Source organism: Lipotes vexillifer, unplaced genomic scaffold (genome assembly GCF_000442215.2).
Source record: "Lipotes vexillifer unplaced genomic scaffold, Lipotes_vexillifer_v1.1 scaffold565, whole genome shotgun sequence".
In the NCBI taxonomy this organism is placed as follows: Eukaryota; Metazoa; Chordata; class Mammalia; order Artiodactyla; family Lipotidae; genus Lipotes; species Lipotes vexillifer.
The window spans coordinates 388,627-401,118 of record NW_006771554.1 but is presented as its reverse complement, the minus strand read 5'-3'; the positions used below and the strand labels follow the sequence as shown (position 1 = coordinate 401,118).

Genomic DNA, 12,492 nt, shown 5'->3' with positions numbered 1-12,492 from the left:
GAAGCTTGTTTAGCGCATATTTCTCACATAGTGAAAATAACTAAGAGTTAGCAGGCCTTCACACAAGGTCTGACTCTGCCACTAATTTTTTGTGTAGCCTTGGGCAAGGCACTAACCCTCTCTGGGCCCTGCTCCCTGATCTGTGAAATGGGCACATTGGGTAGATATTTTCTCCGACATTTAGGGATTCTCTCTTTCTGCCTCTGTCTACTGCTCTCTCCATGTCCGTCCCTCTCTGTGTCTGTCCCCCTCTGTATGTATGACTGTTCCTCTCTCTTTGCCTACCTCTCTGTTTCTGTCAGTTTCCTTTCTCTCTGGTTTTCTGACTCTCTCTGTTTCACTTCTTTCTCTCTCTGGATTGTCCCTAGGACTATGGGAAATTCCCAGCGGGAATGATATGAATGGTTTGTGGGGAAGGGTGCCTGATGCTCAGGAAGGATCCTAGGGCAGCATGGGAGCCCCAGGAAAGGAATCACTTACACCTGGGACACCACTCCCCTCACTCTCGGGACCACCTGGGGAGTGAACTATTTCCAGCTTTCAGAGGTAGGGCCTGGCCCAGTCACACCCAGTGGGCCCCTGCCCGAGGGCTTCCTGTGCTGTGGTCCGGCCACAGCCCACGGTCACAATGGTGTCTGCATCTCTGTGCCACAGGTTTGCCGAACAGGCCGTGTTCATCCTTTTCTGCATATTCGCCATCCTCCTCTTCTCCCGGGACCCGAAGTTCATCCCTGGCTGGGCCAGCCTCTTCACCCCTGGGTGAGACTCTGGGGACCCATGGGATGGAGTCCAACGGGGAAGACTCGGGGCTGGGCTGCCGGAGCTGAGGAGGCAGTGCAGCTGGGGAGAACTGGGCTAGGTTTCCACCTCTCATCCGATGTAATTATTAACAGTTCCTTCCTTTGCCCTCAAAAGAGTTTAGGTTTGGATGATAAAACATTTAGGGTCTCATGTGTTAAGAGCTTTGCCTTTGGAATCAGACAGAACTGGGTTCAAATGCCAGCTCCGCCACTTACAAACTGTGCAACCCTGAGCACGTCATTCATTCATTCATTCACTCAAACAACTTTTATTGAGCACCTATTTTTTTTTTAAACTTTATGCCAGCAGTTGGGGACAGAGATAAAAAACAAATAGACAACAAAATAACTGCAAATTGTAATGAGTGCTGTGAAAGAAGGAGTGAGAGGGTTATACTCTCAAAGAATGGAGTGGGAGGCATTGACTTTGGTTAGTTCTGGAAAGAACCAAAGTTTAGGAAGAGTAAAAATTAGAGACACACTGGGAATATCTACTAAAAGCCTGAGGTGGAAATCAACATTTGAAGACCTGAAAGAAGCCCAGTGTAACCAGGGCCTGGTGGGAGGGAGGAAAATTGGCAGACATGTGACTGGAAGGGCAGGTGAGGACCAGACCATGAAGGGTCTTGTTGGACATGCTAAGAGTTTTCGTCTTGTCTTTTTTTTTTTTTTTTAAATGGGAGATCAGTAGCAAGCTATTGGAGGGTTTTAAGGTACTTAATCTCTCTTTGCCTCAGCGTTCTCATCTGTAAAATGGTATTGTAAATAGTCCAAGTCTCATTGAATTGTTCTAAGGAGCAGTGAGTTAATACATGTCAAGTGATTAGGATGGCACCTAGAAAGAGCTCAGTCACATGTTAGCTGTATTTATTAGGGAATGGATAGTGGGGGCAAAATATAGGTGGGGAAAACAGTTAGGAGCTATAGCACCACCTAGATGATCCCAGTGGTCGTCAAACCAAGGCTCATGGACCAAATCTGGTCCACCACTTGTTTCTGAATTTTTTTTAATGTTTTTAAGTGGCTAGGGGAAACATTTTGTGGCACATGAACATTATATGAAATTCAAATTTCAGTATCTACAAATAAAGTTTTATTGGAACACAGCCACACCTATTCATTTACGTATTGTCTGTGGCTGTTTTCGTATTGTGTGCCCTTTATAGGAGATGTTTACTGAACCCTGGTTGAGGAAGAAAGCTTCGATGGCTTGAATGAAAGTGGGGGCAATGGAGATGGAGCAGACAAGATATATTTCAAAGTTGGAAATGATAGGACTTGCTACTGGCTGGGATTTGGGGGCCTGAGGGAAAGGAGTACCTGCATAGGTGGGTAGTTGGAGAATAACATTTCTTTAGGGGGTTGGGGGTGGCTTATCAACAATTCCATTTTGGAGTTGTTTTAGACGTGTCAAGTCTAGAATGCCTTTCAAATACTGCAAAGGGTAGTTGGATGCTCAAGCCTGAAGCTCAGAGGAGTCAGGTTGCAGATATAAATCTGGGGGTCACCATATAAATTTCCAATTTAGATCCCTAGGAATTGATGGGCTCAGCCAGGGAAAGCATATAGGAGCGTAGAGAAGACTCTGAGGAACCCCAGCGTTCAGGAGCTGTGGGTAGAGAATGATCCCATTAGAGAAAATGGAGAAGTCTGCGAGGTAGGAGGGAAAACACTGGAGCAACGGACTAGCGCAGGTCAAGAGAGGGGCGTGTTTAAGGAAGGAGTGAGTGGGCAAATGTGTCCAATTCTGGTGTGAGTTAGAACACGATTAGATGGAAGATACGTCCTCTGGATTTGGCGAGCTCTGATCGGCACCATCCAATAGAGATGTTATGTGAACCACAAATGTGATTTTAAATTTTTCAGTAGTCACATAAAAAAGTAAAAAAAAAACCAAACAGATGAAATTAATTTGAATGATGTATTTTATTTAACACTATATCATTTCAATATGTAATCCATATAATAAATTATTGTTGAGCTATTTTACATTATTTTTTCCACACTAGATCTTCAAAATCTGATGTGTGTTTTACACTTGCCACATTTAGTCTTGTCACGTTTCAAGTGTCCACTAGACACATGTGGCTCATGGTGACCATACTGGATAGAGCAGCCCTACACACTTCACCCTCTGAGCCTCAGACTCCCCCCACACCTGGTAAAATGGGGGATACACGTCCCAGTTTCATGAGGGTTCTTATGAGGAAGAAACAATATAATATCATGGAGCCAAAAGAAGTGGCTCTTATTACCATTCTTTTATTTTTCCGAAATGTAGGTACTTTGGGTTTTTTTTCAAATGAAATCTGGTGTTATAAACATTCCAACAATAGTGAAAATCACTTAGAACCTCAGTCTGCAGTTCTGATGTATGTCTTTTTTCTGACTTAAAAAATGCCTGTCTGGGAACTGTTCTACATCTTGATTGCATTGGTGGTTATAGGACCATATACATTAGTCAAAACTCATTGAACTATATCCTTAAAATGGGTGCATTTTATGGCATGTTAATTATACCTCAATACAACTAATTTTAAACCAAACACATGCAAACTCACTAAAAAGAAGCCTAGCAAACACAAGAATTTTTTAAACAGAAATGTGATTACAGTAAACATAGTATTTGTTGTTTTTTTTTAACTTTTTATTGTATATTGGAGTAGAGTTGATTAACGATGTTGTGATAGTTTCAGGTGTACAGCAAAGTGATTCAGTTATACATATACATGAAACATAGTATTTGTGATCTGCTTTTTTCTTTGTTGTTTAGTTACAAAATTATGCTCATTATAAAAAACTCAAACAGGGCTTCCCTGGTGGCGCAGTGCTTGAGAGTCCGCCTGCCGATGCAGGAGACGCGGGTTCGTGCCCCGTTTCGGGAAGATCCCACGTGCCGCGGAGCGGCTGGGCCCGTGAGCCATGGCCGCTGAGCCTGCGCGTCCGGAGCCTGTGCTCCGCAAATGGGAGAGGCCACAACAGTGAGAGGCCCGCATAACGCAAGGAAAAAAAAAAAAAAAAAACTCAAACAATGCTAAATTGAAAAAGTAAAAGTTAGTTTTCCTTCATTCTCCAGAGATTATCACAATTAACAGTTTGGTGTATAACATTTCAGATACACACACACAACCCATATTAATATATACACACATACGTATATGTTTACATAAAACAAAAAATTGGAAAATACAATAATACGATCATAGACAACCTGCTATTTCTGACCTACTTCATTCTTTTTAAACAGTGCATTGTAGTCTATAGAATGGGCGCATCTTAATTTATTTAACCGATTCCTTTTTGGATAGTGTCCAATACTGCAGATAAAAACTTGCTTTTTTTTTTTTTTAATTTACAAGGTAACTTGGTTGTATTTCCATGTCAAATGTAACAACTGATAATATCTTTTATCCTTTTTTTGAACAGCTGAGGGGTATTTCATTATATGTATTGTAATACACAATGTATTTAAACATGTCCCTACTAAAAATCCTCCATTTTTTTCTAATCTTATCAATAATGAACACCCTGGTACATAATCTGTGTACAAGAGCCCAGTTATTTCCTGAGGATAAATTCCTAGAGGTACAACAACTGGATTAAGGGGTATTCACATGTAAAGTTTTGAAATGTATTGCCAGCGTGTGTTTCTCAACATCCTCATTAGATATTATCACCCTTTTCACGTTTTGCCTGTCTGTTAGCATGTGTTTTGATCTGTATTTCTCTATTACAGTGATATTGACCATCTTTTCCAGTTTCTTGGCTGTTTGAATACTCTTATTCCCAAATATGTGGGCTGAAAGCCCTTTTGTTGGCCCTTGGCTCTGTGCCTCATTGAACTTGGAGCCAGATACATCTGAGTTCAAGGCCATCTCCTCTACAGACTATGGTCTGGCCCTGAGCAAGCTGCTATTGCTCTCTGAGCCTCAGATTCCTCATCTGAAATGGAAGACGCCTGCCCTCAAGGGCTGTTTCTGAGACTTCTGTGGGCTTAATGTCTCCATAGGACATGTTGTGGATCCTTGGAAGGTGGTAGTGAGATTTTGAGGGGCTATGAGGTGGGCTCCATGTGGGCTCTGCTGGTGTGAATGGGCTGCATCTCCATGTACTAAGCTGCCCATCCCAGGAGGAATGCAAGCAGGAGCTGAACAAATACATACAGGACTGTTACGGGAGCCCTGGTTATGGTGATGCATGGGGGTACCATAGACCCCAACCTTCTGTGGCTCTCAGATTCTCCCCTCTTTGATCAAGTCCCTCTTCCTAGGGTCCTTGAAATGGGAGGGTAAACATTTGTTTGGCTCAAGCAGAGTCTAAATGCCCCAGGGAGCAGTGGATAAAGAGCTTCTGCATCCATGGGTGGTTGCATCCCTGCTGATCGCAGTGCAGAACAGAATCCGGTGGCCTCCAACAATGTTCCCTTCACGGTGGGCCTAATTCCCTTCGACAAATCCTCATTTGCAAATCTGCCAAACCTTGGCCTGCTGAGATGCCCAGGGTCACATGCTTTGGGGCCTTGTCATTGTAGGTTTATTTCTGATGCTGTCACTGGCGTGTCCATTGTCACCGTCTTGTTCTTCTTCCCGTCCCAAAAGCCATCTCTCAAGTGGTGGTTTGACTTTAAAGGTAAGGTGGGCAAGGCTGGGGTGTCGGTGGCCTGCAGCGTGGTAATCAGTGGCCTGAAGGCGGGGCCCTCCTGGGACTGACAGCCCTATTGCACTCATCACGTGGTGCTGCTTCTTCCCTTTCCCTGTCTGAGCATTTACCGTGTCTGGGTACTCAGTGCTGCCAGAGGTGACAGTCCAGGGCAGGGATTAGCAATTATAGTCCATGGGCCAAATCCAGCTGGCTGGCTGTTCTTATACAGCCTGTGAGCTAAGAATAATGGCTTTCACATTCTTAAAATGGTTGAGAAGAATCAAAAGAAAAATATTTCATGACTCGTGAACGTGGCATGAAATTCAAATTTGTGTCCACAAATAAAATGTGTTTAATTTCTTCAATAAGAGGTTTGCGGACATGTATTAATATTTTCTTTAGTCATATAAGTACCTATACAGTAGCCTCGACTTTGCCCGGAAAAACTCTGGGCCCAAAGCAGGAGTTGCAAGTCAGTTGCCTAAGGGCCCGGAGATGAAAACCTCAAGCTGGGTTTAAATGGTTAGCAATTGGTGGGGGAACTGAGGCAAAACTGGCTATAGGCATTCAAATTCAGCCTCAGGGAATCACTGAGCCCTCCACACCAACCTGCCTGTAGGCTGGCCTTCAGATCACCAATCTGTGACCCCCCCAGAATTCCAGCCGGTGTCTGCAGAAGAAGGTGCCAACACCTGCCACCTGTGACAGAGGCTGTGACTGGCCCATCTCCATCTGGGGCAGTGGGATGAGCTCTGGACCAGGAGTCAGGAACTAGGGGGTCGTAATCCAACTATCTTCTATTGTTGGAAAAAAATAGCGTATTACACAGGACAGCTCCAGTTTCCAGGAGGAGTGGGGTTTTGTGTGTGTGCAGTGCGGCATACGGACCAGTAGGGAGCCGATTTCCCAGGGGCGCACAGACAGTTACTGTAGCAGAGCTGGACCTCGAGGAGGCTTAGGCTGTGGCCCCTGAGGCTCTGCCACTGAACGGGATTCAGTTATTCTCTTCCTCTCTGCTTCTCTGTCTTGTGGCCAGCCAGCTTTCCTCACCATCCACTCTCGGTATCATTTCTTGGTCTGTTCAGAGTTTCTACTGCTTCTGAGTTTTGGCATCTTGGTGGCTTCTGCTTCATCCTAGTGCCCGCTTCATTGTAACTTCTGTTCCCTTGTGGGGTAGCGCCCTCTCCCTCACAGTACCTAATCCCACTGCTCCGGCTGCTTCCTGCCTCCTGTTTCTGTCTCTCGAAGCATCGAGTCCCCCACACCTTCTGCTTCCTCGTAGCAGCTACTCTTCTTAAAGGCTTTGCTCCGTCTCCGGGTGTGTCTGCTCCCTCCAGCCACTGCCCCCTCACAGTACCTATTTCCTCAGACGTTCTGCTTCCTCGGAACTCAGCCCGCTCACGGCCTCCATATCACCCGGCCCTCTCTCTCTCTGTCCGCTCTCGCATCTTCAGTTATCACTTCTCTTCACCGAGTTGTCTCTCTACCTCCTACTGATGCTTCTGAGAGTCAGAAACGGCTTGGTCCAGCTTGTTCTTATAAAAGCAGATCGCTTCCTACTGTGTCCTACTGTGTCCTACTGTGTCACCTCGTGGCCTCATAGTTTCCTGGCCAGCCTGTGGCCTGGCTGCTCTAGATCAGGTGCCCAGCCATGGTTCTGTCACCTGTGGGTGGGCTCATAAGGCCCAGAGCTTCCTCTCAGCTGGGACTGTGGGGAGGGCACTATGGCATACCTGTGCGGAATCCCAGCTCTGTTACGAATTTGCTGGGTGACCTTGAGAAAGTTCCTGTACCCTCTGGGCCTTGCTTTCCCAGTTAGGAAGTGAGTGGGGCCCTTAGTCACTTTTCACCCCTGGCTTTAGCAGTTCTCTAGGACATGTCCAAACTCAAACGCCACATAACATTTTTGTGTGCCACTGATTGGATGCAGGAGAATGTATTTGGTGAAACTTGGCCCTCCCAAGACCTTCAGTGTCAGAGCCTGGTAGGATCTGTGGAAAACAGCCAAGCCAATGTCCAAATAAATGGGGCAGCTGTTAACTCAGTCTCCCCTGACTGTCCCCTTGTAGGAAAGCATGACTAGTTTTGCCAGATTTGCTGATTTTTTAAGAGAAGCAAAGAATCTGGAATTTTATGAAATCTCCCTGATTTTAAACTTTGGCAGCTAACACTGGAAAACGAACACTACGTGGGCCCATCCAGTAGTGTTAAAACACATCTCTAGGTTGCATCCGGCCCATGGAGTGTAGCATCCTGCCTCAGCTGAGGGTTCTTTAAACTGGAGTTTTCAGTGTTGCCCAGTGGGTGGGGAGAGGGAATTCCACCCGCACTACCCATCCTTCGGCAACCAGTGGGCCCGTGCAGACTTGGCTGAAATGATGCTTTCTAGTACTCAACACCCATGTCTTACAGGCAGCCTTAGAGAGTGGTCAGTCAGTTTCCAAGGAGAGAAAGTGACTTGATCAAGGTCACACAGCTAGTTAAAAAGAGACAGGAGGTGGAACCCAGACATCCAAGCCAACCTTGATTTTCTTATCTTACCCACTGTCTTCCATTCTTCTATGGATCTGAGTTGCACTTGCAACTCCCTTTATGGTCACTCAGCAAGTATTGGTGCTCTGCCTACTATGTGCCAGGCACTGTGCTTGTGGTTGACGATGATGATGATGATGATGATGACGACGATGTTGATGATGATGATGACGACGATGTTGATGATGATGACGATGTTGTTGATGATGACAGTGTTGTTGATGATGATGACAGTGATGTGGATGGTGATGTGGACAGTGAGGAGGAGGAAGAGGAGGTGGAGGGTGTCGTTGAGGAGGAGGAGGAAGATGACCACCATGTGGATGATGACAGCTTCCATTTCCTCTTTGCCCAAAAAGCTCTTCCTCCAGATATCTCCAGAGAAGCCTACTCTGACTACACCATCTATAAAAGCACCCCTCCTTTGTCACTCTGTCCCTTTCCTGTATTTTCTTTTTCTTCATAGCACATACAGTGTCCCAACATTATACATTTATTGATTTATCACCTGCCTCACTTATTGGCATATAAGTTTTCCAGTGGGTGGGGTTTTCTCTGTTTTCACCACTCCCATATCCGCAGTGTCTAGAAGAGTGCTTGACACATGGTAGGTCCCCAATATACACTTGTTAAATAAATGACCGAGGACTTGCTCTGGGCCACATCCTGGGCTGAGCCCTTTGCATACATGGGCCCGTGTCATCTTCCCAGTTGGTCTCTGAGAAGGTACTACTGCTCTCCTTTGCAGATAAGGACACTGAGCCTCAGAGAGTCAGAGCCGCTAGCCCAAGTCACATAGCCGAACGGCAGAGCCAGGATTGAATTCTTTCTAGTTCAACCTCAAAGTCTGTGCTTTCAGCTCCTGCTCTAGAAGGCAGCTGGCATAACATGGAAGTGAGAAATTTAGAGAGAGGCTGCACTTATGAGAAATAGTGGCAAGGGCATGGTTGGATGGGAAAATAATAAAGGCAATAACAGCTAACGTTAATTGCCATTACCATATGGTGAGCGGTCTTATAAGCACTCACCACTTAACTCACTTCACCTGCATTATGTTACACTCATCTCACGGCCTTCTGCCTCCCCTGTCCGACCCTGTAAAGTGAGTCACTCTACTTTTTCAGACCTTGGCTGTCTCTTTAATGAAATGCTATTTTATCGCCTGAAGGCAGAGGGCTGGGCCTCCTGACATCTCCAGCTGCCTCTTCTAGTTCTGGGCTTAAATCATACATTTGGCCCAAGAATCCCCTGACGGTGTGTGACGTTGGAACCGCGTGGGTACACCCAAGGGCTGCAAATTATCTAGGGGAGGGCCTTTATTAAGTAGCTTTGATTGTCTTTATTATCCAATTATTAACTTTTGTTTTAGAAAACCACGGTGTAAAATTTTGAAAAACACTGAAAAGGGGAAACAAAGTATCAATGGGTACTAAACCAGGACCTGTCCTGACAGAGGGCGAACTGCTGTGAATGGGCCAGACCCATCCTCCTCCAGAGGGGCCGCTGGCAGCCCGCGGTGAAGAGTGCCAGTTCAGGAGTGCTTATTCGGCACCAGGCACTGGGCTGTGTGAGTTGAATATATTATTCGACAAGTACTTATGGAGTGACTTCCAGGTGTCAGTCAGGGACACTGGGATACGGCTGCAAACTGAACAGAAACGTCCCTCCACTCACAGCTCCCTCGTTGCTTCATCAGTGCCCACAAGAACCCCCAGGTACTATTATTGTGTCAGGTATTGGCTGAGGATATGGAGGCTTAGAGGCAAGGTCACGTTTCAAGGGCACACAGTGAGCCAGGGTCCAGGAGGATGCTCTCAATGCAGGGATGACAAACTATAGCCCGTGGACCAAATCGGGCTGCCACCCACTCTGTAAATAGAATTTCATGGAAACACTGCCACACCCACGTGTGTCCGTTTTGTCTGTGGCACTTTCATGCTACCGTGGCAGCCTTGCTGCAACAGAGGCCTGCAAAGCCTAAATTAGTCACTCTCCAACTCGCTACAGAAGACATTTGCCGACTCCTTGTTCTAACTACTGCAGACGTGGCTGCTTTTGAAGAAATACAAATCATCCTGTACTTCCGTGGACCAAACATTCCCTTGGTTTCTATTCTCCTGCATTTCCTTCCTCTTTTTCCCCCTCTCTGTACACCTTCAGTTACAAAGAGGGCCTTTTCTCTTGTAAATGAGAGTGAAAGTAGTACTTACCCAGAGGGGCTTGTTACGAGATTTAAAGGATGTTCTGCGTGTGGACTGCCGAGTTCCAGAAGATTCTCAAGCTGCATTCTGAGTAGAGCAGACGCCCCAAATCAGACGCTGGAGCCAGATTGTGGCTTCCTGGAGACCCCTGAGTGTCCCCACCAAGATGGGGCTGCTGGGGCCGGTATCCCCTCCTCTGGCTGACTGTCCTGAATGTGTGTTGGGTCCCCTCCCTGCCCGGAGGGGAAGGGTGTCCCCTCCCAGGCTAAGTGTCTTCTCTCTGCCCAGCCCCCAACACAGAGACAGAGCCCTTGCTGACGTGGAAGAAGGCTCAGGACACGGTGCCCTGGAACATCATCCTTCTCCTGGGAGGGGGCTTTGCCATGGCCAAAGGCTGTGAGGTAAGAGCAGCAGGCAGGCTGCAGCCTGGGGAGGTGAGTGCTGGTCCCGGGGCAGCCGCAGGCGCAGGAGCAGGGACAGCAGACTACACGGGCCCCGCTGGCACCACAGATTCCCCATATGCCACATGAGGGTCATCGTAGTTGACACCTCACCGCTCCCTGCTGTGCCTGGCGTTGCCCAGAAAGAGAGAAAAAAGTACGATGTAGAATCTCAAGGAGCTTGCAATGAGCATTACACTAGTACTACTACTAATATCATGACTAGAGGGTCTTGTGAGCACAGAGGAGTAACACCCTAGCAGGCTCACCCTGTACCAGGCACTGTTCAGCGTGCTTTACACATATCTCATTTAAACTTCCCAGCAAGCCTATGAGATAGATGCCATCGTTATCCCCATTCTATAGATTAGGAAACTGAGGCACAGGGAGGTAAAGTAACTTGCCTGAGGCCACACAGCTATGTACTCAGGATAAGAATCCAGGTAGTTTGGCTCTAGAGCTTATGCTCTTAACCGCTATGTTAGGTGTTGTGAATATTAATTACTTGGTGTTACTGTTAATGTTGTTCTAGAGGGCTCTGTGAGCACAGGGGCAGAGCCGGGACTAGACTGAGGCGACTGAGGCACTGACAGGGCAGAATTTCCGGAGGCACGCAGTCTCAGCACAGCCAGCCCTGCTCAGAGGAAGTGCAGCTTCAGTGTCCAACATGTATCATAACATATTATCTCATTGAATTCTCACACTGGCTCCCAGGGTTGGGGAATATTTATTTTTTTAACTTTTTTTATTTTTGGCTGGTTTGGGTCTTCGTTGCTGCACGCAGGCTTTCTCTAGTTGCAGCGAGCGGGGGCTACTCTTTGTTGCGGTGCGCGGGCTTCTCATCGCTGTGGCTTCTCTTGTTGCGGAGCACGGGATCTAGGTGCGCGGGCTTCAGTAGTTGTGGCTCATGGGCTCTAGAGTGCAGGCTCAGTAGTTGTGGCGCACAAGCTTAGTTGCTCTGCAGCATGTGGGATCTTCCCGGACCAGGGCTCGAACCCATGTCCCCTGCACTGGCAGGTGGATTCTTAACCACTGCGCCACCAGGGAAGTCCCGGGAATATTTTTATACCCATTTTCCAGGTAGAAAAACTGAGGCCTGGAAAAATGAAGCAATTCTCTTAAGATCATACAGTTGCTCTCTGCTTAAGGGGTGGGGTTCGAACTCCAGTCCATCTGATTTCAGAGTCCAGCCTCCTAACGGCTCACTCTTGAGAACTCCCCAAGTGCCAGGCACCTCAGGAAGCACTTTGCAAATACTGACTCTGTCAATCTTCAAAGACACACTGTTGCTGTCCTCATTTCCAAGATGAGGAAATGGAGGCAACTCGAGGCTAAACAAGTTGCCTACTTTTGTGCAGCCAGAAGGCAGAGCTGGGATTTGAACCCACAGCTCATGAAGCTGGGCCCCACCCCACCCCCTTAAATTTCTCCATGTAAGCCGAGGTATGAGAGGGCACAGCCAATTAAGGGTCAAATGGGAAATTAAGGTAAAAGAAACCTGAAATTACTTCTCAAATTGCTTACTTTTTAAAATTTGGTTTTGTGTTTGCACGGCAGAAATAGAGACACAGATGTAGAGAACAAAGGTATGGACACCAAGGGGGTAAAGTGGGGTGGGAGGGTGGGAGTGGTGGGATGAATTGGGAGATTGCGATTGACATATATACACTAATATGTATAAAATAGATAACTAATAAGAACCTGCTGTATAAAAATAAATAAATAAAATTCAAAAAAAAGAAAGGAAAATTCAGTTTTAAAAAAAATTTATTTTATTGAAGTAAAGTTGATTTACAATGCTGTGTTAATTTCTGCTGTACAGCAAATTGATTGTTTTATATATATATATGTATGTATGTATATATATATATATATATA

The 12,492-nt window shown here is 46.4% G+C and overlaps 1 protein-coding gene across 3 annotated transcripts in view; it reads left to right on the top strand.

Moving 5' to 3' along the window:
* SLC13A3 (solute carrier family 13 member 3) overlaps positions 1-12,492 on the top strand; it is a 77,145-nt gene that overhangs the window by 52,257 nt on the left and 12,396 nt on the right. For 2 of the 3 annotated variants that reach the window (XM_007446926.1, XM_007446928.1), the window contains 3 exons: positions 655-759; positions 5,332-5,429; positions 10,463-10,575. In XM_007446926.1, coding sequence (XP_007446988.1) covers positions 655-759; positions 5,332-5,429; positions 10,463-10,575 — 316 coding nt within the window. The remainder of the gene's footprint in view (positions 1-654; positions 760-5,331; positions 5,430-10,462; positions 10,576-12,492) is intronic. The other variant, XM_007446927.1, reaches the window with a different exon arrangement.